The following is a 27,329-nucleotide window of genomic DNA, read 5'->3' on the forward strand; positions in this document are numbered from 1 at the left end:
ACCCCCTACGCCCTTGTCAATGCGCGGCTAGAAGATCACATAGGGGAAACTGTGTATCGCTGAATGGAAATCAACAGTGGCATAGAAGGATCCTATATCAGGTAGAATAAGAATGGAGTGTTCGCAATTAGGTTGCTCCTTGCGGATTTTGTCTTTGATATACTGTGAGAGATTCCTGTGAACGGTTTTATAATGGATGACTGCCCCTCGTGTACTACTAGACCCAGAGGAAGCTTGTAGATAGCACGGGTGTTTGCTAAACACTGATATTAAGTTCTATTTCCACGAGGCAGAACGAAGTGTAGGTACCTGGCCTTGTTGCTTTGTTAGTACTGCAGTATGCAGACCAGGAGCCGTGTCGAACACGTCAGGTTTGGAACCAAGCCCTCGCTGAAGAGCTTAGGCAAAGCTTGGGCAAAGCTTTCGCCTGAACAATGTCCAAGCTTTGCCTGAAAAAACTGTCATTTATCTCGTAGTCCAACTAAAATAACCAAATCGACATTCAAGCTTCCCAGCTCAGCCGCATCTCACGCGATAGTTGCATGTGGGGAAGGACGGGGACTAAACGCGCTGATCGAATCTTAGCCGTCTACAAAATATACGACGGAGCCAATCAGGTCAATGCAATCTACTTGACCTCAACGGGCAGCGTATTTTTAGTCGTGGCGAAACGTGACAGGAGGCCTTGCAGATCTGACAGCATGTTAGCGATGTTTTTGTCTGCAATCAAGGCTCTGTATGGAATTCAGCAGAGCTAACTTTTACGTACAGGAGCAACAAGACACGGCTTTGGTTTGCGGGGCGGAGAACTAGGCGGGCAATGTCATTTCCACTGGTCCATTATTTGCTATTTTGATGAATTGCGAGGCAGAAAGGAGACGTGAATATCGACTCAGCCTTGTTGAATTCTCCCCAGATTCCGAATAGGGAAAGGCAAGACGACACGTGGGAGGGCAGATCGGCCTGCAATATCCTGTCGCCTCGTCAATGGCTGGATCATATACGAGGCGTATCTCAGAGTTGCGTGCCCTATATAATAGAGGTTCTTGTCCACGCATCAAGAATCCGAACGACGAAGAAGTGATGCAGATATCTGATCACAATCGAACATGAGACTTTCCACGATAACGGCCGCGTTGGCGGCATGCGTCTCGACTGCTCACAGCTTCGAGGTCCCTTCCTACACCCACTGTCCTCCTCTTGGGCCCGTCCTGCCCGCTCCATCCTCGCTGTCACAGAACAAGGCCGTCCAGACGGCCGTGGCTGGCATCAAGGCGTACTTCCAGAACAACACTGCTACACTCAACGATACGGCAGTGTCCCTTGGCGCCGTCTCTCTCCACGAGGACACTCCCCTGCTCGACCTCCACTGGACACCACCGTCGCGCAGTCCTGAAAGCAGGAACAAAATCGACCGCGACACCGTCTACCGCGTCGGAAGCATGTCCAAGGCCTATACCGCCCTCGCCGTCCTGACGCTGGCCGACAAGATCCGGATGACCGACCCTGTGACCAAATATGTCCCTGAGCTGCGGGATCTATACAAGGGCCAGAAAGACAAGTCGGCCGTGACGACGGTCGACTGGGACGAGGTCACCATCGAAGCGCTCATGTCGCATCTGGCTGATATCGGAACACAGAGTATAACCTTGTTTTGGCCTTTTTCCTTTGTAATATAAAGGCTAATCAGGCAAATCCAGTGGGCTTGACCGATCTCGGCAACCAACCGGTTGACTGGACCAGGAAGTACGGATTTCCCCCTCTCAATTCGAGCGAGATCTCGGGGTGTGGGGGATGGCCTGGCATGCGCGCCTGTACTCGCAAGGGTAAGCATTGCACTCACGCACCCTCCGTAGATGAGAGAAGATACTCACATTTTACCAGACTTCTTTGCCAAATTCGGCCAACGGCATCCCGTCTACGCGCCCTTCACCACCCCGGTCTACGCCAACATGGGGTTTGTCATCCTGGGCTTCGTGATCGAGTCCGTGACCAACCAGACGTATGAGCAATATCTCGAGCAGGCGGTTCTGAAGCCTCTCAACCTGACCCGAACCGGTCTCAAGCCACCCACGGACGACAACGTCCTCGAGTCGATCTGGTGGGGATCCGATCTGGGGATCGAAAACCCGTACGTCCCGCTGCCCCTTTGCATCAAATGGATATTGACAGTCCCATAGGTCCGGTGGCATGTACGCTAGCACGGCCGATCTCCTCGCCTTCGGGTCTGGCATCCTTAATTCGCGACTCCTGACGCCGGCGCAGACTCGTCGCTGGCTGAAGCCTCTCACCCACACCTCGTCCCTGGGCATTTCGGTTGGCGCGCCGTGGGAGATTGCCCGTGCTGTGAATGTGACCCTGGACAACCGCACCATTGATATCTACACCAAGAGCGGCAACATCGGCGCGTATGTAGGGGTCATGGTTCTCATTCCGGACTACGATCTCGTGCTCTCCCTTGTGACATGCGGCTCTCAAACAGGGTTCGATGTCGTCTACGCGGGGCTGAGCAAGGTCATTAAGGCGCTGCTCCCGGCAGTGGAGCAGGCCAGCAAGGACGAAGCCAACAGCACGTTCGCTGGCCGGTATCAGATGAAGGGCAGCAACACGACTATCACCATCTCTGTCGATGATGACGGCCCTGGTCTCAAGGTCTCCGACTGGTTTTTCGACGGCGTCAGCATCGCAGAGATCTGGCCAGTCCTCTCCACCATAAGAGCTCAACCAGCGTATAGCGCGCCCATCACGTGCGCGTAGTCGTCTCACTTCTCTACTCTCGGCAACGAAATATGGAATTCAGGACCTGGTGGATCATGAGTTCACAAAATGTATTCTATGAGCTTTTGCGACAGAGGGCCTTCTTCAATTGTCGCTTATTAAACCCCTACGTATGCCTTCATATAGTTAAATGTGGTAAGCATGGCGGAGTTGTGTAATAATAGAAAACATATTTGGTCTCTAGGTACAAGGAATATAGATTCTGCTCATCAATAGAGCAGTTTTTTATGCCAACTGTGTTATCCGTGTTTTCGGACATGGGGATAAACATAGGGCTTCCCCTAACAGAAGCCCTAAACGTTCAAGTACTCCTACAACTTGAAGACTTGAACACCAGGAAGATTCCATAATATGATTATAAGTGCATATATGCATGCTGACTTTCCGAAGCCGAGATGGCAACGGGTTGACGTATTCCTCGAACCGGATGCATGCACCCGTGTCGTCAAACATCTTGAACCGCCAACCGCAAGCCACATACTTCCTCGGGACAAGGACTGTAAGCTCGCTTCTTCTCCGGTACACCTTATCTCTCAAGTGACTTCGGAGATGTACATAGGATATAAAGTCTCCAGTCCCCACACGTACTAATATCTGCTCCTGTCGCAATCGGCAACGGCGACATCGAGGGGACAGACGCTTCACCGCTGCCATGTCTGAACAAGTGTCCGTGACAGAAAGATACGATCTCGAGTTAAAGGATATCTCCAAAGATTGCTTACAACATCTTGAAAATGCTGCCGTCGCTGGGAGCGTGCCGTCTCCCGAGGAGGAGCGACGCCTGGTCCGCAAGCTGGATCTCCACATCATCCCGATTCTCATTTCTCTCTATGTAATGGGATTCTTAGACCGTGTCAACATCGGTCAGGATATTCATTCTTCTACGACGTCATGATGAAATGTAAAACTTATACACGTGAATAGGTAACGCCCGTCTGTTCGGTCTCGAAAAGGACCTCGGCCTCAAAGGAGACGACTACCAGATGTGCGTCTCGCTGCTATTCCTGACCTACGTCATCTTCGAGCTGCCAACCAACATCTACCTAAAGAAGATCGGTCCGCGGAACTTCATCCCCGCGGCGTCGATCAGCTGGGGCATCGTGAGCATGTGTACGGGCTTCGTCCAGAACAAGGCCCAGCTGATCGCCATGCGGCTCCTTCTGGGTGCCTGCGAGGCGGGCTATTTTCCCGGTATCTGCTTCTATCTCACATTCTGGTACCGCCGGCGTGAACTAGGGCTGCGGATCTTCCTCCTCTTCACGGCTGCCGCTGTGTCGGGCTCGTGTGGTGGTCTGTTGGCCTACGCGATTGGACACATGGATGGCATCAATGGATACCGCGCCTGGCGCTGGTTAATGATTCTCGAAGGGATCCCGACCATCCTCCTCGGAATCAGCGCCTACTTCATCCTCGCAGACGAGCCGGCATCCGCGCGCTATCTAACGGCGCGAGAGAAGGAATTGACGCGGATCAGGCACGGCCAGGACAAGATGACGCTTCCAGAAGACAAAGGCGGCCAGCTGCAGTGGAGCCAAGTCCTCGAGGCGTTCAAGGACTGGAAGGTCTGGACCCTCAGCACGGCCCAGATCGGCGTGACCGTGATGCTATACGGGTACTCGACATTCCTGCCAACGATCATTGAAGCTTTAGGATATTCAGGCATCCATACGCAGCTCCTCACAATCCCATGCTACGCGTGCGGTGCGATCGTCTACTTCTTCACAGCCTACGCCTCTGACCGGGCCGGACAGAGAGGCATCTTCGCCGTTGCCGGCTGTCTGGTCTCATGTACAGGGTATGCAATCCTCCTCGGAACCCCCCGTTACGGCGCCGGCACACAGTACGCGGGATGCGTCATTGTCGCTGTCGGGTTATACGTCGCGGTCGGGATCCCGATCTCCTGGATGCCGAACAATCTGGTATCACACTACAAACGAGCCACAGGCAACGCAACCCTATTCACATTGTCAAATGTCGGAGGGGTGATATCATCCTTCATATATCGGACACAGGACGCACCGCGGTATACACTGGGGCACGCAATCATGCTGTGTTGTGTGTTTGCGTCCGGGTGCACATATGGTCTTGTATCAATTCTCCTGAGGAGGGAGAATAGGAAGCGGGACCGGGGCGAGAGGAACTATATCCTTGAGGGGAAGACAGAGGCGGAGACAGCCCGGTTGGGGGATATGCATCCGGAGTATCGATATATTTACTAGCGTATAAAATAAGTAGATGGTCCTCGAGTTAACATGAGATCCTGTTCAGAGAATTTCACAAGAAAGACGCCCTAGAGAGGACATAAGACAGACTTTAGGTAGCTATAGAAACGAATGAATTGGAAATGACGTTTGTTTGAAGACTGAGGTTTTTAGAGTACACCAGCCTTCAAAGTTCCAGACGATATTCAATTCACGCAATATACATATACGACAAGAATCGTACGACGGCAGCCGTAAGATGACACCACACCATTACCAACGACTTTGAAGAACTTGGATCAACCGGATATCATGCAAGTCCTCAAGAAAGACAGCTAGCGGACACCAACATCCGGCCGGCTTTTCGGGATCGAAAACAAGCATGACGATACAAAATCGGGGGTAAGCCCGGACCCCCACCCCGCTTCCAAAGCGACCCGACCGCGTGGGGAGGAGACAGCTAGCTAGACAGCTATACCTAGCTGATCGGTTAATTGGCGAGCCACATCAAGCTATCCGTTAGGTTGCTAGGTCCATATGTGGGGGAGCGGAGCTCGAGTCGGATACACGTACCCGGAGATCCAGGAGAGCGGGGTGTCAGCCATGCTGCTCTTCACGGCTTTGCATTGCATAGGAAGCTAGGATTAGATGCGATGTGCTGTGAGGCATTGACTCAAAGTACGGAGTTTCTAGGGATTTATATATCTGGCGCGACGTGCTGGGAGTAGACAGCCTAATAGTACTGCTTTGTCTCCCTCCTACAACCTTCCCAGAACACTATACACCCATCCACATCTACAACTATAGATTACTCCCTACATCTGCCAACATGTCCCCCTCCTCCGAGCCACCACCACCCACCTCCCTCCCCTCCGCCCGCAAAGCCGCCGTCTCCACCAGCACTGAGACCATCGAAATCCAATCCCTGCCCCTCCCCTCCCCAACCGGCACCTACGTCCTCCTCCAGATCGAAGCGACTGGCATCTGCGCGACGGACCTGCACCTGGTCCGTCAATCCATTCCGTACCTGAAATCGAAAGTGAACATCTGCGGGCATGAGGGGATCGGACGGATCGTGGGCCTCGGGCCGGACGTGGACAGGACGAAATGGAAGATCGGGGATCGGGTCGCGCATCGGTGGATATACCGCGTGTGTCGGAAGTGCGAGATGTGCGAGGCGGGGAACGAGCAGTTGTGTGATTCGAGGCAGCTGAGTGGGATACATGTTGAGGGGTGTTGGGCTGGTATATACCTCCTATCTTGATAGATGATGAGGTGTATGTACGGAGTACTGATAGGATTATAGAGTATACCGTCGCAGAAAGCGAGTATCTCATGCGGATTCCCGAGGACGTGAGCGCCCTGGAGGCGGCTCCGATCCTGTGTGCCGGTAAGTCCATACATCCATATATGCGCATACTCGTTATAAATTTTACACGTACAACCCTCCACAGGAACCACCGTCTACCGCGCTCTCAAAACAGCCAACCTCGCGCCCGGACAGTGGGTAGCCATTGTGGGAGCCGGAGGCGGCCTGGGCCATCTGTAAGAAGAGCCCCCATTACAGGCTGAAAACCTCGATACAGATCCATCTAACAAAAACAACAGAGCAATTCAATACGCCAAAGCGGAAGGCCTCAAAGTCCTCGGGGTCGACGGGGGCAAGGACAAGGGCGCACTCTGCACGCGGCTGGGCGCGGACGCCTTTATCGATTTTATGGAGACGAAGGTGCGTACCTTTCATTCTACAGTATAGGAGAGCCAGGTACCTGAGTGTATTTAGGATATCACCGCAGAAGTCATAAAACTCACCTCCGGCGGTGCCCACGGCATTCTCGTGACAAGCTCCAGCCCGCGCGCGTACGAACAGGCCGTGACCTACGTGCGGAAGATGGGCGTGCTGGTCTGTATCGGAATCAGTAAGTCCCTACCTTACCCCTCCTTGTCCCTTAACTCCCACTTCATGATCTGACGATATTGATACAGCACCCACGAAAACAACCTTCCCCATCGGCCCCGAGTACTTCGTCGCGCGCGGGGTCCGTCTGACCGGAACCAGCACAGGCACGATGCACGACACGGAAGAAGCGCTCGAGTACGTCCGACAGGGGAAAGTCAAGCCGATCATCGAGGAGAAAAAGTTGGAGGACGTACAGCAGTGTCTTGAGACTCTGGAGAAGGGGGATGCGGTGGGAAGGTTTGTGGTCAGATTTTAGACGTAGCATTAATTTTGTGTTTACTCGGATTTGTATATGAGAGGGGAGAGGAGAGCACGACTGGAGGTGTTTTGTTTGTCAGTTGTGTGACGAGACGAGATGAGATGAGACATGTGGAGTTGTGTGGTTGATACCTGGTGACATGAGATGGATAGATGGCTATGTGTGTGATGTTTTGTGTAAAGCAGGAGAACTAAATCGTGACTCCTAGTAGATTGCTACCTGTGGGAGTGTGTGTAGATTACCAACCAGGTTGTAACATCACAGCTTGTTAGGTTTCTATTATTTCTGACAATGCTGTCAGTGGATGAATTACATATGCGACTAAGTCCATTAAGATCGCGCTTAATCAAACTTTACGATGTCAACGAGCATGTAGTTTGAACTAACCAGCGTTTCTCACACCTTCTGAACGTAAGTGAACGATAATAATGGTATTTACAGAACCAGTAATTTACAGTCTATTAATCAATCATATATATATACAAAAACATCATTCATCAATAGTGCGTATCATGATAATAACCCCGTGACATCCGCTTGGAACCCCAGCCCTATAAGGACATACACAAATATCATAACCTTCGAAATGAATAGTTGTCGGATATCGTGGCTTTTGCCGGCAAGACTGTGCATATCAAAGCGAGAGACACCATCGCGTGCTGCAGCAAACATTAACAAACAGATTCGATCAGGGCCGGGCGCTCGTGTGTAAATACATACCTGTATCATCACTGATCCCCGTATCCGCAGGCTCCTGCAATATGCCCTCCGCCTCAGCTGCCCGAATCGCAGCCCACCAAACCTCTGCCATCTTCCCATATCCCTCATCAGTAGGGTGGGTGCCATCCTTGAGGTCGTCCATGGTCAGAAACCCATCATCCATCTCCGCCAGCACGATCCGGTCGCCGGCTTTGCGGCGCTCGGCGGTGATCTGCCGGTACTGCTCGTTGATCTCAGCGACTCTTTTGGGCGCGAGCTTGTTGGGTAGTAAGGTGGAGAGGATGATGGTAGTACCGGGGATGGTGTTGAATAGGTGGCTGAGGAGGTTGTTCATGCGGTCGCCTGTGGTTGAGAGAGAGAAGTTTTGAACGGCGTCGTTGGTACCGGCGCTAGAGGTTTGATATGCTTGTCAGTTTTTAATAAGAAGAAGAAGAAGCAAAAGGCATCTGTATAGATGCCTGTATAGAATATATAGTTAATAGGGCATACCAACTTACTTTATAAGAATCAGATTCGGCTTCCGCGGGATTGTCTTATTGGCCGCTTTCTCAACTTCAGTGACCCTGAAGCCAATGTGACCTTCATTATCCTTTTGAATTATATAATTAGCCAATCGCTCATTGGTTCCATGGACGAAAAAGAAGGAAAATGCTGTATAAAGTTACGCTCCCCAGGGAATCAATCAAATTTGACATACATTGTCATACATAGTACCAGCCTTCAGGCTTCCAACCATGTTCACCTTCCATCCCTCTGAACGTAACGTATTCCGAAGATGTTCCCGATAGCCATTGCCGTCGGTAGACCGAAAGCCGTAGGTGATCGAAGCGCCCAATGGCATGATGCGCAACGTAAACGGCTTGTCATTACGAGGACTCCAAAGTGCGGATGCTCTCTCTGTTTGTGTTGTTGTCATTGCCGTCGCCGTCGTTCTTGATGGGAATGATCCATTGGAATCCAGTGGAATTGCAGACGCGAGACCAGTGCTAGACAGAAGCAGTAGCAGACTCAGACTAAGTGCAATTGTCGTCGCATAGCGTTGCAAGGAAGATAACATCGTGATAGAGGGCAGCCTGTTTGAAATATTGAACCAATTCTTTTTTTTTTTCTTTTTTTGAAATAGACACAAGAGCGACAACCCTCCTGGCAGCAACAATTATATATCCACAAGGTATCTATGGATAGTACCAACGGCCCCCAAAGCACAGCCTGTGTTAAAACAACATAGCCTGCTTACCAACTAGCTATCTGCAGACATCTAGACAATGTTATCGCTGGCGTCGCTAGCAGCTCATCATAACTGGGATAGGTTAAGAGCCTCAGTATGCATCCTGCTAAGATATAGGCGATGCTACTGCATCAGCCAGTAGACGATATAGCCCACACTAATTCCCTAAAAGAAGAGGTCCAACCTATCTGATATCATGGTAAGCACAAATGGTCGGATAGGTGGCGTTGGGGGCTGATTGTCCTTAAGCGCCGAGATTTCTTATCCTTGACCTCTTTTGGCTAAAACACGTGGTGCGGCGCAGCATTGTCACACACAGTGGGCGAAGGGCTTATCGAAATTAGCATTTAGCTTCTCTGCAGTCTTTTCTTGTAACATGGTGCCCAGCTTCTAATAAGTGCCAGGTCAAAACTCAAGGTAGGTCGATTGCTGTCAGGCCGCCCGCTTTGGGGCTGTGCAGCGCTAAGAACGGTTGGATGCTCTGGACCGCAAATTGCATAGCCTAAAAATTTCAAGAAAAGGCAAAGATATTCATTGAGGCTCTAAGTGGACTGCCACCTTCCTTTTTATGCTGCTTAATGAGTTTTGCTGGAGGTGGGCTTGGAAAGGTCGACGGTTGAGATGATGTCGCCGGCCCGGCGCCGCCTACATCCTCCGAGCCAGCCAACTTTGCATCTCACAACATCTCCATCCACATACCAAGATATGGTTTCTTGACAGGCTTCTTTGACAAGGGTGAATATTCGCAGCGATAGTCTTGTTGCTTCCCCGGAGATGGGCAACCCACCCCCCCAATACCTCGAGATACTTCCACTCACGTGCGTGCGGTTAGCTACCTAGCTACCGGCTGCAGGAACATACCACCAAAATGAAGGATGCCAAATTCCATATGTTTAAACGTGTGCGAAGATAGACCCAGCACAGGTACAGCACCCTTGTTGGTTTCAGGACGAAACAATTCGCAAGAGGTATTCTCCTGCAGCTCAGTCGTCTACCGGTGTTTACAGAGTACCGACATATCGTACTACCCCTCTTCTTACAGCCTGCCTGAGAGAAGTTGTCTGTCAACTGATATTAAGAGTGGTCGGCTTCAGCAATCATGGAAGAATTCATTATCAGTTCGAACCACCTTGACGGACATGGTCCAACCATCACCTTGTTAGTTTTCTGGGTTGGAAATAAAATTTGTATACCCACGATCCACGTCGCATGATAAATACCTAGGCCTAGGTACCTATCAAATACACAACGCAATATCTATTTATTCTCCGGAGAGTGGGGTGCTGAGACGAGCAGTCCTATGAGTTAGGTAGGCAGGCAGATTCTCTTTACTAAAGCAATCTTGCTTTGCGAAACATGTGATCCTACAAAATAGACACCTCTTGAAGAACCAATCCACAGCCTGCGCGATCTACTTCTTCAGCCACGAGAAAGTCTGAAGAGAAAGTCTATCGGCTGAGATGATATACCTGTACAAGTACATGTACATAATGTAAACATTACGTGCCTCGAAAGCTCCAGGCCGTTATTAGTATACTATCTATGAATTTCAACGGATCAGCTTAAATACCAAGAGAATAACAAAGTGTTGAACTAAAAAGGCAATACTACTAATTTGTTCTCAGATGATTCCAACCTTATAGGTACTCCAACATAAAGCAGAATCATAATCATCTAATATGTATTAATGTTGTAACTGTCTAGTTAGAATGCTTGATGAATGAAAGACAAGCAGTAGCATAAAAACTACAACATTCTAGGTACATAGAGTGCCCGGCTAGTAGTCAGATTCCCAAAACTTTGAAAACGCCAAAATCCGGGATCTGGAATCGCTTATCATGTCAGCATGCAATGTGGGCATGTGATGGGTGTGTCACGCTCATACCTCAAGACCCTAATGACATAGCATTGAATATGTATATCCTTGCACTTCTTCCCGCTCACAACCCGACTCTACCTAGATATATTTGCAATAAAAAAAGTTCATATCTTCCCCGCTAGCACGAAGTATGATGTACCAGATGGCACCATCTGGTTACTAAGGTTTTCATGGCCACAAAATGATATGAAACAGAACCTGCAATACACACATCTTAACTTCTACTTGCATAGCTATTCGCAAGATTGATCCTCTTGTCAAGTGTACCCCAAGTAACCAGCATAAGCATAATCAAACTTGCGGATCCGCACATTGTAAGCAGTAGTATGTGGACCCTGGACACTGCTACTCCATATTTGTGCAGACCCCAAACTTCCAATGATCCTACCGGGGACTGCAAACATCCCGGGGCGTAAGCGGCTCAATCTCCGCCAACCAACCTTGGGCAAATCAAGACTCTTAATATAGCAGTCAGCAGCTGAGTCAGGCCGCGCTCATCGGTTTTCCATATTATACTAGATACCACCTTGGCACTTACCTTCTGAAGAACACCCTCACTCCACCCACAAACCACAAGCCCTATCCCCCGGCAGTGTGCGTCTGAATTGGATCAAAAGACGACCGGCGAGCATATTAAGGTCATGTGCGACCTGCTGCCGGCCACCTTGGATATCGGCTCATCATAAACAAAATGACCTTCGAAGAGAACCGTGGCACAGCCAAACCACCAGTCTCGGTCCACTTCATCAACGCGAAACCATCCTCGGAAATAGAGAAGTTGCAAAGTCGGCTGCTTGTGCGCTCGCATGTCGGGAAGTGGACGTGGCAGCAAATTAAGGCGGGTTCGGTCGCTGGAGCAGATTCTTATAATTCTGATGACAGGAAAGGTCATGCTGTGCAACATAGGAGCTCGAAGGAGACACCCGACGCTGATGACATAGGAGACCCTCAACCTGCCCCGTCAACTTCGTGGTCTTCTGCATCTTCAAGACCGCCTGCGAGCAATATCAAGCCTAGAAATTTGCAAAACCAGAAGACAACTTCTCCGAAGAATCAGACTCACAGAACTCCAGAACGAGGCATAAAGACCCGTTCTCAGATCAAAAATGAGCAAAGCCAATCACCCCATGGCCTTATGTCGTTCAGACCCTCGATTGACTACATTGGCACTGGCCGCTTCGACCCCTTTCAGACATACCCATCGAATCTTCCTCCCGATTTCGTCAATCCTTGTATGGCATATTGTTAGTATCATCGCCTTGTAGTCCTCCCCTTGGTTCATCCATAAACTCACTGATGATAATTTGTCAGGCATATCTGTCCTCTGGCCCAGCCTCACACCCCACTCTGCCAACAACCCCGGCAATACTGTACCAGCCATATCTGGCTGGCTTCCTCTGGCAATGGAAGATGAAATGGCATTCTTCGCGCTGATATTCGGTTCCCTAGCCCACAAGCGGAACCGCTACCACAGGAAAAACAAAATTGGGCTATCATTTTCTCTTAGCCCGCAGGCAGAACGGATCATGGAGCTATCCGAGATTGAGACGATAAAGTTGATAAACCGCGCCCTGCGGGATCCCTCCCGGGCCGTCAGCGACGCGGTGATACTAAGCGTGCTATGTATGGCACATAACCGGGCGAAGGATAATGATATAGGTATGGTGAAGGATACAGTAGTATCGCCCTTTCAGCCGCCACTGCGGAGCTTGCAGTGGCTAGATATCTATGGAACATTGTCGCCGCATGCCGTCCATATGAATGGGCTGGCGCAGCTCGTCGGGATGAAAGGGTTGGAGAATATCGAGCTCGAAGGGTTAGCTCCAATAATTTCATAGTAAGCAGGCGACGACCCCATTGATATCTTCAGACCGTCGACTGATCAATATAGCTCTGACATTCTCACCGCCAGCAAGACCCTGTGTCGCCCACGCTTCCCCTTCGTCCCACTGGGAGATGACCATGGCCAGGCATCCTGTACTCTCAAAGGCCGATTTGGATTGTCGTTCCTCGATCTTGACGGGACCCTCAGCCATCTAGGTGATCAAAATATTGGATGCACGATAGAGCTCATAGAACTCCTTGGGGCCATGAAAATGTACACCTCTATCCTGAAAGACTATGTTGATGGGTTGCTTCCTGAACCGGACATGTGCCTGACCAGTGACCACCGCAACTGCATCCAGCACCGGATCATGTCCCTCCCTAGTGTTCACGAACTGGACCCGGCTCTTGGTCACGACAATCATCCAATGGCCTCTCTAGCGATCTGCGTGATGTCAAGTCCGGTACATTCGCGACCAAAGATGAAAAACATGCATCACGTTGTTTCGAGCAGCAGATGCAAAATTCGCGAGGAGAGGCTGGTACACATCATCCGAGTCCTGGATGCTAAACTTACCGTCAGCTGTCTGGAAGTCTACCAGTCGTGCCAGAGGCATAAATTTATGAACGGTGCCAGGTAGGATGCTGCTTGTATCACCAGAGGAATGCCAAGATTGTGTCGCTGGCTGGCTGCGCACAGGCTGACGAACCATCCATTTGCAATGCCCAATATTCATCCATGGGTCTTCGGTTTTCCTAGCTGCTGAAGCTTTTCTTTTGGCACGAGGAGTTTGACATGCCGAGGCACCACCTGCAACCTCCCCAATCTCCCCGCGAAGCCGTTCTTTGACAACGTAAATGCTTCTCTCGTCGAGATGGTCACTCCAGGACAGATCCTGTGCACCCACAATTCCCTTTGCCGGCCCATGCTCTTCAGCCGATCCAGGATACACACGAGGCTCCTTCCCAAAGGGGCCACTTTCTGGCTCAAGGTCGCGATATTCACGGACATCCACGGAAAGCCCGTACTAAAGTAGGCCTCTGTGATCCATAATTGCTTTCTTTTATCTCCTCACTTTGCTCAGTGCTATCAGACGACGAAGGAGATACCTTCGCTTTATGCAGCACCATCTGTCGAGCGGCAGGCATCCATGCATCGCTACCACGACCATCCCTGCCAAGAATAAGGCTCGTGACATTCAGCCTCGTCTTTGAGACTGTGGTGGGTGAGGCATATAGCGCAGCCTGGGGGCGGTGACGGAAAGATGCAAGATCAACAAATAAGTCGCCAGTTATCTCTCTCGTAGAACAAGGCTGAAAACACCGTCCTTGCACAGCCGCGAATGAAATGCGCAAGGCAGCCTTGCCCACTTCGGAGAAGTAACCGCAAAGGGCGAAAGCTTTCGTGTCCAATACGCTACAATTAATGCGTGATTGTAGTCTATTTCCTTCTCCTCTATTTTGGTATATTCTTCCAGAGGTCATACTCTTCGCATCCCATAGCGATATGGCTTTCCAGATATCTATCGGAGATATTGTTATGCGCTCCAAGCTAGCCTTCCGGCTGGCTCATGCCTTCACGACTGGCCGAAAATCTGCCCCGGCTGAGTTCCAGGAGGTGCAAAACCAGCTATACTCTCTTAGCAAGGCTCTGGACTTCTTTGGGTCTCATACCTCTCGAGCATCACCAAATAGATTTGGTCTGGACAGCAGAGCGCAGGGAGGTAGTCTGAGTGCCATGATCGAAAACTGTCGCTCGACACTTAATCATCTGGAGCGTTTGGTCGACAAATACATGGTCCTGCAAGGCGACCATACCCATGATCCTTCTACCTCACACGGCAAGCGATGGCGATCGGAATTTCTGCAGAACTGGACAAGGGTGAAGTGGACAACGGAGGGTGGAGATCTGAGCAAGCTGCAGCATAACCTTGCGATTCACATAAACAGCCTGACTCTCGCGGCTACAGTGGTGAACAGGTGAGCCAGCTTCAATGCCTGCGTGCTTGATGAGCGACTATCTCAAAGCATATATGGGTCGATCCTTCCTCGTTTCGACCCTTTTTTTCCCATTCAACCATAGTCTAGAGAGGTTGCAGCGTACCTAACATCCTATATAAATTCTCTGCAACTCGACTGAGAAAGTGGGAACCGGAGTCGAAAGCATCCACAAGATGCTCACGGAGATAATACACATAATTCACAGACAACTTGAAAGACATGTCCTTCCAAAGGACGAGTCGAGCGGCACCAGTATCACCGACGCAGATTCGGTCCTGACACTCTCGATTATGGTCGGGGTACGTGACCGCCAGGAGGTCTCCAGTCTGTGTCCAAACGCATCCTTTGGTTCCGAGTCGCTAGAGACAATGCTCTTTCCCAACAGCGGAAGGCTGTTTGAATGTAGATATCCGTCGAGGCCTGGAGAACTTATACAGGGAGGAAAACATGACAAGGAACTGTCCAAATTATCCTGTACGTATTTTGCCACCGACAATAGCTACCATCACAATTGATTTCTGGCACTCGTTCTCACCCCGAGTAGTATTGCCGACAAGTCTACTCGTTCGTATGCACGGAAGACAGCAACTGTGGAAGCTGCGGGTATCCTCGCGGAGAACATCGAGAGTCACGACACTGCTCCTGGGAAACGTCTCACCATCTAGTAAGGAACCAGTGTGTACACGAAAGAGTATAGATTAAGACAGGGAAGGCTAATCAGTAAGCAAAGAACTGGTGGATTTTGAGAGCCGGATTAATGAACTCGCGATGGCGCAGGCACGGCGCGTCGTGTCTCGTCGTGTGGGTTCGATGCTGGCATTTCCATGCGTAGATACACATGGACAGCCGCAAATAGCCGTCCTCAACATGATGTGGTATGCAGAGCAAAACAATGTGCAGTATCATTTGTTTATGCAGAACTGCTGACTGACGTCTTTCAAAGCGACACACGCCACCTCCATGACCGGATAGCGCGAGTGGACTTTCTAGCAAACGGCCAGTGCTATTCTCAGAAGTTCATCAAGACAATACAGCTTCTTCTCTATAAGGCGTTGAGTGAGGCGGGGGAATCGTCGTACAAAGACAGCGGTGAACTGGTGTTCCACGTGGGCACCCAAAGCGGGAACGAGCCGTCGTCAATCGATCTCCCTTCACGGCTGATCGTCAACAGTGAGTATGGCCATCATCCACTTTGCTTGCTTACCACTAAACGCAATCAAGTTGACCACTCGAACCGTGTCGCCTACGGACCGAAAGCCTGTGTGCTTCGTGTCTGCGACGTTGACTGTGTCTCCGAGTCTGACTCAGGCCAGCGGGATCAGGTCAGGGCGGCTAACGTCCAAGTTGAGCTTAGCGACATGAAATGTACTCAGAACATTTCTTTATTCTGGTCCCCAGTACTTTGCTGACCCATTGAAAGCCACAAACGTGTTACTCCAACGCATCGAGCAGCTGCAACAGGGTCTGCTCATGTACAAACTCCGCAGCACGCAGAGCTGCGAGAGGGTTGTTTATCAAATGTCGGTGTGGATATATACAGCTTTGTGGTACAGGCATCGATGGCTAGGTTTTGCTGACCTCCCAACGCAGGCCTATCGAGATGCTCACGGTCCACAATTACCATCTGGTTAATGCGACTCTGAGACTCCTCTTCAACACCTCAACTGGCCAATACCGCCTAGTAATCCTGAATGCTTCTAATTCAGTGTGCGTGAGCATCGAATGTAAGCCATCCCCTGCGTCCCTTCATCTCCTGCTCAAGAGACCAAGGTCAAGACAGACGAATCTCTAACAACCAAACATAGTACCCTTGTCTTTTTTCCACCATCTCGCCACCACTAACGACACGGCCCTTTTCTTAAACTACCCATGCTGGATCTCAGATTCCAGCCAGCAGCAGACAATGCTCTACGAGCACCGCAGCGGAATCACGCTGACGTGCGCAAGTGATGAAAGTATGCAATTCACCTAGAGGGATCCATGTTAATTCTACTCGGATAGTATTCTAACTTATCCAACAAAACTACAGCTCAACAGCTACTCGTGATGCTGCTACGATCAGTCGCTCAAGGTGAGTTTACTAAAATTAGGGCAGAGATACGTCAGTGGCACTAAATATATACTTCCACTAGGCGACCAGATACTCCCGCTACGCGCCAAGAATGATGGACCTGGATTAATGTCGAAACAGATCGAACAAGAGATTCGTAATGACAGTCAGGATCTGCAGCTGTAGGATATATGCAGGCAGCTAGCATAGCAGCCCCTGGGATCTGGATATACCCCGCAAAATAATTTTTGGTTCTCCACCGCACGTCTTATCTTGGCTTGATTTCACTCATTGCAGAGAGAATGAATTTACCATAAAACGTAAAAGCAGTACCTATATCGACTGGTCACAACAGGCAGGATACGTTAATCCAAATAAATAATGACATGGCTTTTTTGATTCTGCAAAAACTAGTACCTTTCATTGTCAATGGAGTTGTCCGAAGCGGCAGTACAACCAAACGACTGAAGAAGTATGTCAACAGATAAATCATTGAACTAAAAGAGGTGCCATGACACAATGACTAGCTATTAGTAATCTGACATAAATAACAAATAACAATAGATCGAAGGTACTCGAATACATCCAAGTTTAGAATCATCCACCAACCAATCAAGTTAGAAGCTACCGGATCCAGAACCGATTCTAACCGTAGCTAGCCGCTGGTTGAGGCACATGCTGTGATTTGCGTGCCTTGGATTGTCATTGGTGGAATAGGAGGTATATAGATATTCCCTGAATGGCTTGGATATGAAATAGGAAGGTATCAAAGATCCGAAAATAAGAGAATTAAATGTGTCAAAATAAAAAAAAAATGAAAGCAGTAGAAGAGAGCCAATGGCGTATCTCATAATTGGAGACCCGGGAATTAAAGACTTCACAAGTAATCCACGTTATTTATTCAATGCAGTCCTCCTCCTTTCACAGGCCTCCTAGCATGACGATACCGGCGGTTCCAAGCATCAACAGCCCAGCGACGCCCAGCTCTGGCCGCAGACCGGCAACACCACTGTCCCCGGACGAGTCGGAGTCAGAGTCGGAACTGCTGCCACCGTTGCCGCTACCAGAGTCGCTGTCGCTGTCACTGTCGCTATCATCGTCCTGCCGACTGCCTCCGTCGCCCGTGCAGGTCGAACCGATGGGGCAGCATCCGTACTGGCCGTTATCGCCGAGCTGGCATGTCTCGTCGAGCGAGCAGCCGCCCTGTTTGTCCGGGCAGCAGGTGTAGGTGGCCTTGATGCAGTAGTTGCCGCAGACCTTCTCGAAGCTGCCGCAGCCGGTGGAGTCGGAGGAGAAGTTGAAGTCGTCGCGGCGGATGACGGGGTTGACGGCCCTGTGGTTCGTCACGATAGGGTGGAGGGGGGAGAAGATCTGGACGTCGGCCATGTCGTTGGGGTAGGGAGAGGCGGACGCAGAGACGGCACCCAGCACGAGAGGGAGGGTGAGGCAGAGCTTAGTGATGGTCATCTTGGATAACATTCTTTGTTGATGGTGATGGCTGTCCGTTCTGTTGTCTCGGTTGGTTGAAGGGAGAGAATACTGCGTAGATATATGCAGTAGCACAGTGTATTCAAGGAGGAATGAAACTGGTAGGTCAAAGATATGAAAAAGAGTGAGTGAGGATGGTGACTTGAATGGAAAGCAGGAAATCATCCATCGGAGCGTCCTTTCGCTCCTTTTAAATACTCGAGACAAGAAAATTCGAAGGGCAATGACAAACTTAAAGTTATATCAGGTAGGGCTTTCTGCCTGCCTAATATACGACTTGGAGCCATAGGAGGCATAGAATGACTCTCCTACAGCGAAAGCACGACCTGGATAGGCACCTAATCTCCTCCTGCAGCGCTGATCTGATGGATTTTCTGCGCTGGCTTTCCTGGTACGGTTTCGACGCCAAGACATGGTTCTCAAGACGTTCTCGTGTTCTCCCGTACTCTCGTATTCATCCTGGAACGCGGCTCAAATGATGTGGTGCGGTTAAGACCTTGAAGCTTTCAGCAGTTCGAGCGCTTCGACAAGGTGGAGAGAGACTCGTATTTGAAGAGAGTTAAGACTCTCAAAGAAGCAGATAACCTACGATCTTCGCTTTCTGCTCCGCGATATCCAGGAGAAGTAGTGGGTCCGGAACTCCAGTTCCTCGGGGGCCACCCATCGATCTTCAAGAGTCTCATCGTCGCGCGACGAGCTGGTAGCGCTCATAACTATGTACATATCTGTATACCCGCAACAGAGTTAGCAGTCATCCGTGGTATCGGAATACTCTTCAGGGATAGACCTTATCACCCTGTTCTGTTTTCAGGGGCTCTTCAGCACAGCGAAAAAAAAAATCCGACGTCACCGTCAGAGGATCGGGCGGGTGCCAAGCTCGTATTTATCTGCATCTCAGTGTCGATCGGCGGGCACAAAAGGCTCCTTCACATTCAGCCGCACCTTGGCCTACACTGTCCAGTCAGGACACAAGCGAGTTGGTGAGAATGTGCTGGGAACACGCTCGTATGGGCGTGGGAGAGTATCAAGGAAAAGAGAAAGATCGCTTCGCGTTTGGGCTGTAAGCCATCGCTTGGCTGTGACGGGACGGATAAACCTTTTACGGGGGTATCGGTGTAGAACATGTCCTCCTTTGCGGAAATTTTCCGTTGCTTCATCCCGTGGGACATCTCTTGTTATCATTTAGGAAATTAGAAGTCTTTGAAATGCTACCTTGGATATTTTTAAGAGCTTGAGGATCAAATGGCCCTACTTTACCCCGCCCCTAGCGCCTACAGTAGGGCACAGGGCCAGGGCTCTATCGCCTCGCCGTCTCTTAACCTCCTTTGTTATCAATCCACAAATCACTTTGTCCTCTCAAGAAGGGCTCAGTAGTAGCATTGAGAAGATGGAAATACAATCATGCGCTGAACACGTCCCGTGGAAGCAGCTTGCAGCAGATGTCATGATTCACACTTCCAGTATGGATCGGCTTCTGCCTGCGAACATGGTATGTACCTAGGTACCACGTCTGTCGCGTGCCTATTTTAATCAAAGACGCTGCTCGTCAATCTTAAGGATTTATACTCTTGATTTGAATTGCTTACTATAAGAAAGGAGGCTCTGTGCGTTCTTTTGGGATATTGGTGTGTCAGTTTGAATATCTCCAGACAGAGATGCCGTTTCTTCTCTTGTGCCTTGAGCTCGTACTCGACCTGGAGATGTCCTACACTTTCTTATCCTTGACGTCAAACTCAAGTGTCAAACCTAAGTTCCAAGTTCTTGGTTCGAAATCTCTGCAATAACACAACTTCCTTTTCCTATACCAACTTACCTAGGTATCAATCTGCCTTCTTTGCCAGCATGGGAACAGAGAATCTTCAAAATACCTCCTCTCAGTTGCCTGGCTATGGTTATCCATCCAGTAACAATAGCCCCTTTTCCAGTGAAGGTACTGCGCTATTCTCATCAGCCTCACCACTGCCTGTTCCAATATCCGGTTCGTTTACCGCAGACGACATGACAACTACACGGTCTACCCTTAATCCTCCGTACAAAGACACAGGACAACTGGGTGGAAATATTCAATTCACGGATGCTCAACTCCGCGAGATCCTTTCCAAGTTGTGGCAAGAGCAAGCCGGACGAGGTTACCCTGACGAGCAATCTCAAATTCGTCTCCAAATATATCCCCTTGACAGTAGATGGCGTGAGAATTCCAGAGACGACAGCTGCCAAGGCACTTAGTACTGCCGCTCGTTACAATCTATTCTACCGTGCCTTGAAAATAGACTCGTGAGTGACCGTGTATGTCATATGTTCTGTCGATTTATATTCATGAACTTCAATTCAGAATTGGTGCAGTAGGTCTGTGTGGCTCAGATGATGGTCGACTGCAATACTGCATGTACTGGAAACCAGAAACCTGAGCTCCCTCCACCCCTGACAGATATTCCCATTTTAACACTCGCCAAACATCCCGACTGTCGTCACCCTGACAATGTGCACTGTTTTCTATCGCGTTAGTCGCAAGAAGATTGTGTAAAAGTAGTTCTGAGAGAAAAGTCGAAGCTTATTAATACTACAAAACATTGTAGATGCAATGGTCAATTTAGTTGCCGGAGTCCTTTAAAAACATAAAAAAAAAAAATTAGACTCAACTGCAGCATACAACTTGCTCTTTTCGGGAGGGAACCGGTAGCATATTCTAGCATATTCGATTAAGCCCACATAGAATAAATCCCGTATTTAATGGACCGTGCAATAGCAAAAGAGAAACCGAAACCCAAACAGATGCCTGATAAAGACCCCGAAAGACCCATTGTCGATGATCTTACCAATACCCATAGGAAAACAGCCAGCCGCGAGAATCGAGCATCCCGTTCTAAACGCCCGATTAATCGCGGAATATAGACACTCACCTAGGACCTGCGCATAAGTGCTATGAACATACTCGTCGGCATGCACCACCTGCATGAGCAGGAACGGTACGGAGGATAGCAAGCTCTTGACCGCGTGGTCCGCTCCAAACCAACAGGTCACATGCCTGATATACAAGGCCTTTATGGCGCACCATATCCAAGGGGAGTGTATCGACAAACAAATCAATTTTGCAATGTGTCGTGGGGAGTTGGCTGGACAAGATCTTGTTTCACGGTGTACTTACTCTTTCAAGCCAAGCAGGCCAAGCAACGCGGATCCGCACATTTTTCGTGATCCACTGGTCCCCTCGGGACGGTTCGAAAGCCTGTTCAGACTATCACCATACGAGATCCGATCACTTAGGACCGGGGAGCAAGGACCCCTTGGGAATCGACCCAAGGCCGACGCTATCTCCGTCTTATCAGTGTCAGCAGATAGCGTGGAAAGGGGAAGAAAAGGCATGGAAACTGGCACCATCTGCTCTCGCTGCCCACTGAGAAGAGGAGGGATATTCCACTTCGTGCATATATCGAAGTCCATCGCTTGCTAACATGTCCTGAATCTCCTCCCTATGAAAAATGATAGGCCATTACCTGTGTCTCCTTTTAGCCCCGCGAACCAACTAGATATTATCTTTCCGTCCAGGCCTTTTATATGGCGATTTACCATTGGTCCAGAATTCGCGTTCCAGATGTGCGCATGGGACGCGGCCGCGATGAGATCTCCACTCCGTCATCCGCGTCCGCGGGCTCCACCATGACATCTCTCCCTCCATGGCTTTATTTTCCCTTGCGGAGTCGTCGGGGACCAACCCCTCATCGGGGATACACGTGGGGTCTACTTGCCCCTCATGATTCGAGACCGTGCATTGGGCCACTGGCAACGGGTTTGGTTTTAAAGGTCGGGATAGGAATGTTGTTGGTCAACCAGAAATATTTCTGATCTCCAGGTCTCACTTCTCGCGTATCGTTCCCAGGATCAATCGATCCTCGACTCAAGCGGTAGGATCTCGTCGAAGCAGGGACTGCGGAATCGTATCCAATTCAGGTGCAACAAGAGGAATTGATTGAGATGACGCAGAGATCCTTCACCGGCGCCTGCCTCTGCGGCAACATCAAATACCGCATCGATCTCCCGGAGAGTGAACCTCTGCCAAAGGTAAGGGATAGGAAACGTCCATGAAACGGTCATATTCTCTGCCATCGTTAGCATCCAATTGATTGGGCATTCCACAGATCGTCACCTGCCACTGCACCCACTGCAAGCGCTACACCGGCTCCGCCTTCTCCTCGAATATCATCGTGCCCCAGACCGCGCTGCACTTCACCTCCGGCACGCCGAAGCTCTTCATGGACGACACGGACTCAGGCCCCAAGCTGCGCCGCCAGTTCTGCGGCGACTGCGGCACGCCCTTAACATCGGAGCCGACCAAGTCCCCGGAGGTCATCGTCATCAAGTCCGGCACGCTAGACGACCGGGACGCGTTCTCCGAGCTGGGGATGGAGATCTATTATCACCGGAAGGACAAATTCATGGAGCACATCAACGACGAGAATGTCCCGAGAGTGAATGGTAGCATGTGATGCTGGGGGTTGGTATATTTGGGTGATACCGTTGATTCCAATGAGTATTATGCTGTAATGGAACGCTGTCAAGATATCGTTTGCGTTTCTTTCCGTGCCTTTCAGCAGGATTGTTTTGCGAAAATCGAAAGTCTCTCGTGGTCGAAGCCCTCTTTCCACTCTAAGCTGTGCAGCTTCTGATTCAGACATGTCTATCCAATAAGGTCCTTAGAAGGCTCGATTCCTATGTAGGCTGTATAACGCTTGGGGTTTTCGTTGCCTATTTCACCTTGCGAAGATTGGTCGTCGGAAGCAGTCAGAAACATGTAGTAATATATGCAATTAGAGAATCTGAAAAGCATTCAGAGGTGATTTTTCATCCGGAAATTTTCTGCTGTGTGATTTTCTTCTCGAATGTAACTGCACTCAAGTCTGCTCCATAATATGATGTTGACCTTACCGCTAGGGTCCATGAGATGATGAGATGTTCTGTGGGACCTCTGGGTTAAATATAGAACCGGTTCCTGAGGACCTTGGTTGCAAGACGATACCTAGCTGGTATGCCATGGCCAATACTGCCATTTGTTTTGGTAATCCAAAAATAGGTATGTTTTCATGTTGTCTAGTAAATATCCAAATTAAAAACAGTTTGGCAAATTCTAACCGATCTCCGCATATATTCGCATATATCCATCTGTAAAAAGCAGATCCAGAACTAAAGTGACAAAGATCATCTATGGGATGGGCAATAGATATGAGAATGTCAGATAAACCTCCAAAGCAAAAAAGCCATACGTATCCAATTGACCACTTCCATAACTGTTATTCTGTCAGCTCATGCGGGCGGGCCCTGTCATCAGCGCTATCCTCAGCGTTCTCAACGCTAGCGACATTAAGCCCTGTAATTTCAATTGCGATGTCAGCGACAACTGATCAATACATCCAGTATTCGAAAGTGCATACTTTTAGTGTCAAGGGGCTTTTCTTCCCTCTGTTGGTCGCTTTTGCTCTGGTCCTCCTTTTTCTCCCGTGCTGTGCTCGGGTCATTCGAATCATCCTCCAAGTGGATGAGCACATTGCTGTCGTTGTCTGGAGATTCTGGATGCTTATTCTCTTCCCCAACTTTTGCTTCGTCTGGCTCCTGGGGTTCGGGGTTGGCTTTGGCACATTGCTGAACTTGCGCCTCCCCCGTCCCTTCCGAAAGAGCACGGACAGTCGATTGACGATTCTCGGTTTTCTTTAGCTCGGAAGGATATGTCAGCTCTACCCAAGCCTTTGGAGGCGGTCCTTTCGACATGTGGGCTAGAGTCTGCTGCGATGGATCTTTTCTATCATCTTCTTCCTGAGGACGGTCTGTATCCTTCGCGGAGTTTTCACTGGGCTCTTCGTTATCACTTATAGCCTCTAACGAATGATCGATTCGATGACCTCGACGATAAACTGGCCTGCTGACAGCATGTTTCGTCAGTGAAAGGGCCCCAGTCTCACGCCGAAGTTACTCTTACCTTTCACGTCTCGGATGTATTCCAGGTCCATGTGCTACATCTGTTTTACTGCGGCTGCGACCTCGCATCCTTCTCACCTCGAAGTGAGTTTCTCTATCGGACTGGTCAAAGTCATTGACATCTGAAGGCAAATCCCTGTAAACACCTGCTTTGTAGATGTCGTCCTTTAGATGCGGGGGAAGATAAGGCAGTATCTCCAATTTAGCCGCATTCCGCGCATTTATTACTTCCTTCGGATCTAGTCCCAGGGAGCGGCAAAGTGCGCTCTTTATCATCTCTGCACACCAATCTATGAGAGGAGACGTGGTGCTGTTGTGTTCGAAGCCACCTCCATCGTGGGTCGCGGAGATTTCATTTTTCAGAACCCCGAGCGAACTATCGTCAGTGGCGAGAAGGTATTTTGTGAGACATGTTTGTAGAGCGCCAGATCTATCACCCTGAATTGACTTCTGCAGATGTATCAATTGAGTAAAGAGGTTATATGGTTCTTGAGAGTGGCAGATCAGTTCCCTCAGACACATTACCTCGGTGCGGTAATCACCTAGCTCCCTTGAAGCCCTGAGTGCTGTTTGTAGGAGTTTGTCAGACTTTAATGGAAGGCTCGAGGTAGGCCAGCCAGGATTCTCTGATCTAGCTGGTACGTAAATAGGAAGAGAACTTTCCCACAATGTTAGGCCAGGAAAATTGTTCAGGTATCGGGGGTTGAGGGCCTTATTATTTGAAGCTGTTCCCTCGTCCATGACTGCCAATCTCCTCGCTAGTTCCTCCTCCACCACGATCCACTGGATATACGGTCGCGACTTAAGGTGCTCAGGACTATTCTCTCCTATGGCCGTGGCAAGGTCTCTAGCGTGCTGTAAACATCGTTTTGCCGTAGGAAGTACCTCTTTAGCGGTTGGCCCAAAAAGCCTTGAAACAAAACTGCGACCAAGCGAAACAAAAATGTCCAGCATTGCAAGGTGTGTGCATGCATCATATTCTTCAACCTTCCAGTCATCCAGGAATTTGTCGAAGGAACCTCTGGTGTGTATGTCCTCATGGAAGAGGTTTTGCCAGGTCTCTGCAGGCCCGAAAGCACCAATTGAAGCAGAAATGATATCTCGGACGTCCCATATCCGTTCCAGATCCAGAAGGCGTCCATATAGTCGAGTCCAATTATGACAGATTTCAGAGAAGTAGCTATAGTGAGCCAAGTTTGATTCCATTCTAAAGCGCGTCACAATCTCAAGCCAGCGCCTGATTATTTGTACCTACACTTGATGATTAGTAGCGTTCGTGAACGACCGCGAGAAACATCTCATCTATCTTACTTCTATGGAGTTAATATAATAATTTGTCTTGGACTCTTGCATCTCCATATGTAGAAGTATCTTCTGATTTCGAACTTCGTGAAGCCGGTGTATTGTTAAACCATCAGCATAAATTGTGGCACAAACACCGATCAGTTTAAGATTGACGTTGTATGAGAAGCGAGCAGCGTCTTCGAAATCATCATCCAGCAATGTCTGCTTATCGTAAAAGTCGACGAGACGCTTGTAGGCCCCCTGCTCCAGAAGCATGTCTGCGTATTCTACAGTAATTGGTAGAATGTCAATATAGTCTTGGAGATTGCTTTGGAAGTACTTTTCCGCTGCTTCGAAGTTTCCTAGCCTCTTCAGATAAGAGAATTCCTCGATGTAGCCCTCAATATCTTCCGCGACGTCGAGTTCGAAGTGAACAGTCGTATCGCCGGCCGTAGAAGGGTTCAATACTGTTTGAACCATGTTTAATGAGGAGGGTTGGCGAATTGGATGGGGTGACGGGTATCTTGGTCGATAGTGAGAGCTGTCAACATCTGGAAGAGCATCAGCAAAAGATGAGGAGCTGTCGTCGGATATTTCTCTAATCCCTAGAACTCGTCCTTGCAAAGAACCTGTGCTGGAGCGGGAGGGTTCAACGTCTCTTCGTCTGACGGCCACGAGTCCACGGGGACTTCTCGAACGGTAGCTATCCCGCTGAGATAGAACATTAGCACTCAAAGGTCTTGGTTTCTTTCCACATCTCGAACCATATTGTGGTCTTCCGCCTTCGCATCGTGTATACTCTCTGTATCGCGAACAGAGCCGTCATATCGATGCGAGAAGTCGTGTCTAATAGCTCCGTCATCCTTCATACGGTGAAGAGAAGGGCGATACATGGTGGATGACTGTCTTTGCTTCGTAGCACTGGGAACGTAGGGTTTCAGGTCTCGATAAACATGAAAATACTGAGGATCTGAGGATATTCTGACAAACAGGTCGTGCATTACACTAAGCCTGCGGAGACGATATTGAACTAGAAATAGTTATCGAAGTGGCTACTAAGGAGTCAAGAAAGCCTGGGGACAGAGATTTTGTGATGAAGCTGCAAGGCTGGCGAGGCTGGCGAGCTGAGGCGGGGTGGCAGCCCCGGTCGATGCGACGGAACGTGTGAAAACGGCCGGTGCGCCCCGGGCTCTCTTGGTATTCCTAACACTAGGTAATTGAGAATAAGGTAGTACAGAGAGGAAAATAATAATATTCACGAATTCGTACTGTACTATAAAAGTAGATAAAGTAGATATGAATCATATGATCAGCTGAAGGAGCCCACGGTCACTGGGGCAGCACCTAGCGCGGCGATTGGCAGACCTTGCCGGCTGACCCCTCTGGGGGGTTTGAGGAGACAACTGAGATAGCCCCAGCATTTTTCCCAGGGCAGATCATCAAGGCCCTATCAACTGAGGAAGCCCTAGAGGCAGCCCAAGGGGATCACCCGGGGCTATCCCTATGGTCAGATGGGTCCCGACTAGATAATGGTCGACTTGGGGCAGGCATTGCATGGCAGAATCCCCAAGGGGCCTGGCAAGCTCGGGAGATCCCACTAGGCGTGGGGAAGGAAGTGTTTGATGCAGAGCTTATGGGAGCATGTAGGGCTTTAGAGCTAGCCCTAAGGATTTGAGGCAGGGGGCCAGTC

The 27,329-nt window shown here is 49.7% G+C and overlaps 9 protein-coding genes across 9 annotated transcripts; 6 read left to right on the plus strand and 3 right to left on the minus strand.

Moving 5' to 3' along the window:
• Positions 1-1,109: 1,109 nt before the first annotated feature.
• VTN00DRAFT_3525 (uncharacterized protein) lies at positions 1,110-2,757 on the plus strand (the record flags this gene model as incomplete). Its single annotated transcript, XM_069429852.1, has 4 exons — positions 1,110-1,641; positions 1,701-1,826; positions 1,885-2,131; positions 2,181-2,757. The coding sequence occupies 4 exons, from the start codon at positions 1,110-1,112 to the stop codon at positions 2,755-2,757; spliced, it is 1,482 nt and encodes a 493-aa protein (XP_069289046.1).
• A 673-nt stretch (positions 2,758-3,430) lies between these two features.
• On the plus strand, positions 3,431-4,997 carry VTN00DRAFT_3526 (uncharacterized protein; the record flags this gene model as incomplete). Its single annotated transcript, XM_069429853.1, has 2 exons — positions 3,431-3,641; positions 3,703-4,997. 2 exons carry the CDS (start codon positions 3,431-3,433, stop codon positions 4,995-4,997), a joined length of 1,506 nt encoding a protein of 501 aa, XP_069289047.1.
• An 811-nt stretch (positions 4,998-5,808) lies between these two features.
• VTN00DRAFT_3527 (uncharacterized protein) lies at positions 5,809-7,195 on the plus strand (the record flags this gene model as incomplete). Its single annotated transcript, XM_069429854.1, has 6 exons — positions 5,809-6,223; positions 6,286-6,369; positions 6,434-6,524; positions 6,588-6,708; positions 6,763-6,898; positions 6,966-7,195. 6 exons carry the CDS (start codon positions 5,809-5,811, stop codon positions 7,193-7,195), a joined length of 1,077 nt encoding a protein of 358 aa, XP_069289048.1.
• A 513-nt stretch (positions 7,196-7,708) lies between these two features.
• On the minus strand, positions 7,709-8,759 carry VTN00DRAFT_3528 (uncharacterized protein; the record flags this gene model as incomplete). The annotated part of the gene is made up of 4 exons (XM_069429855.1): positions 7,709-7,857; positions 7,919-8,307; positions 8,416-8,507; positions 8,616-8,759. The coding sequence occupies 4 exons, from the start codon at positions 8,757-8,759 to the stop codon at positions 7,709-7,711; spliced, it is 774 nt and encodes a 257-aa protein (XP_069289049.1).
• A 2,957-nt stretch (positions 8,760-11,716) lies between these two features.
• VTN00DRAFT_3529 (uncharacterized protein) lies at positions 11,717-14,064 on the plus strand (the record flags this gene model as incomplete). The annotated part of the gene is made up of 5 exons (XM_069429856.1): positions 11,717-12,257; positions 12,337-12,862; positions 12,917-13,486; positions 13,619-13,882; positions 13,953-14,064. 5 exons carry the CDS (start codon positions 11,717-11,719, stop codon positions 14,062-14,064), a joined length of 2,013 nt encoding a protein of 670 aa, XP_069289050.1.
• Positions 14,065-14,356: 292 nt separating this feature from the next.
• Positions 14,357-17,086, plus strand: VTN00DRAFT_3530 (uncharacterized protein; the record flags this gene model as incomplete). The annotated part of the gene is made up of 11 exons (XM_069429858.1): positions 14,357-14,829; positions 15,056-15,324; positions 15,395-15,514; positions 15,581-15,725; positions 15,794-16,020; positions 16,072-16,215; positions 16,271-16,370; positions 16,441-16,574; positions 16,656-16,805; positions 16,880-16,921; positions 16,983-17,086. The coding sequence occupies 11 exons, from the start codon at positions 14,357-14,359 to the stop codon at positions 17,084-17,086; spliced, it is 1,908 nt and encodes a 635-aa protein (XP_069289051.1).
• Positions 17,087-17,821: 735 nt separating this feature from the next.
• Positions 17,822-18,367, minus strand: VTN00DRAFT_3531 (uncharacterized protein; the record flags this gene model as incomplete). The annotated part of the gene is made up of 1 exon (XM_069429859.1): positions 17,822-18,367. One exon carries the CDS (start codon positions 18,365-18,367, stop codon positions 17,822-17,824), a length of 546 nt encoding a protein of 181 aa, XP_069289052.1.
• A 3,576-nt stretch (positions 18,368-21,943) lies between these two features.
• On the plus strand, positions 21,944-22,872 carry VTN00DRAFT_3532 (uncharacterized protein; the record flags this gene model as incomplete). The annotated part of the gene is made up of 3 exons (XM_069429860.1): positions 21,944-22,189; positions 22,295-22,447; positions 22,525-22,872. The coding sequence occupies 3 exons, from the start codon at positions 21,944-21,946 to the stop codon at positions 22,870-22,872; spliced, it is 747 nt and encodes a 248-aa protein (XP_069289053.1).
• An 801-nt stretch (positions 22,873-23,673) lies between these two features.
• On the minus strand, positions 23,674-26,119 carry VTN00DRAFT_3533 (uncharacterized protein; the record flags this gene model as incomplete). The annotated part of the gene is made up of 4 exons (XM_069429861.1): positions 23,674-23,750; positions 23,815-24,296; positions 24,357-25,606; positions 25,667-26,119. 4 exons carry the CDS (start codon positions 26,117-26,119, stop codon positions 23,674-23,676), a joined length of 2,262 nt encoding a protein of 753 aa, XP_069289054.1.
• Between the last annotated feature and the right edge of the window lie 1,210 nt (positions 26,120-27,329).

Source organism: Thermoascus crustaceus (assembly GCF_041956765.1).
Source record: "Thermoascus crustaceus strain CBS 181.67 unplaced genomic scaffold VTN00scaffold_2, whole genome shotgun sequence".
In the NCBI taxonomy this organism is placed as follows: Eukaryota; Fungi; Ascomycota; class Eurotiomycetes; order Eurotiales; family Thermoascaceae; genus Thermoascus; species Thermoascus crustaceus.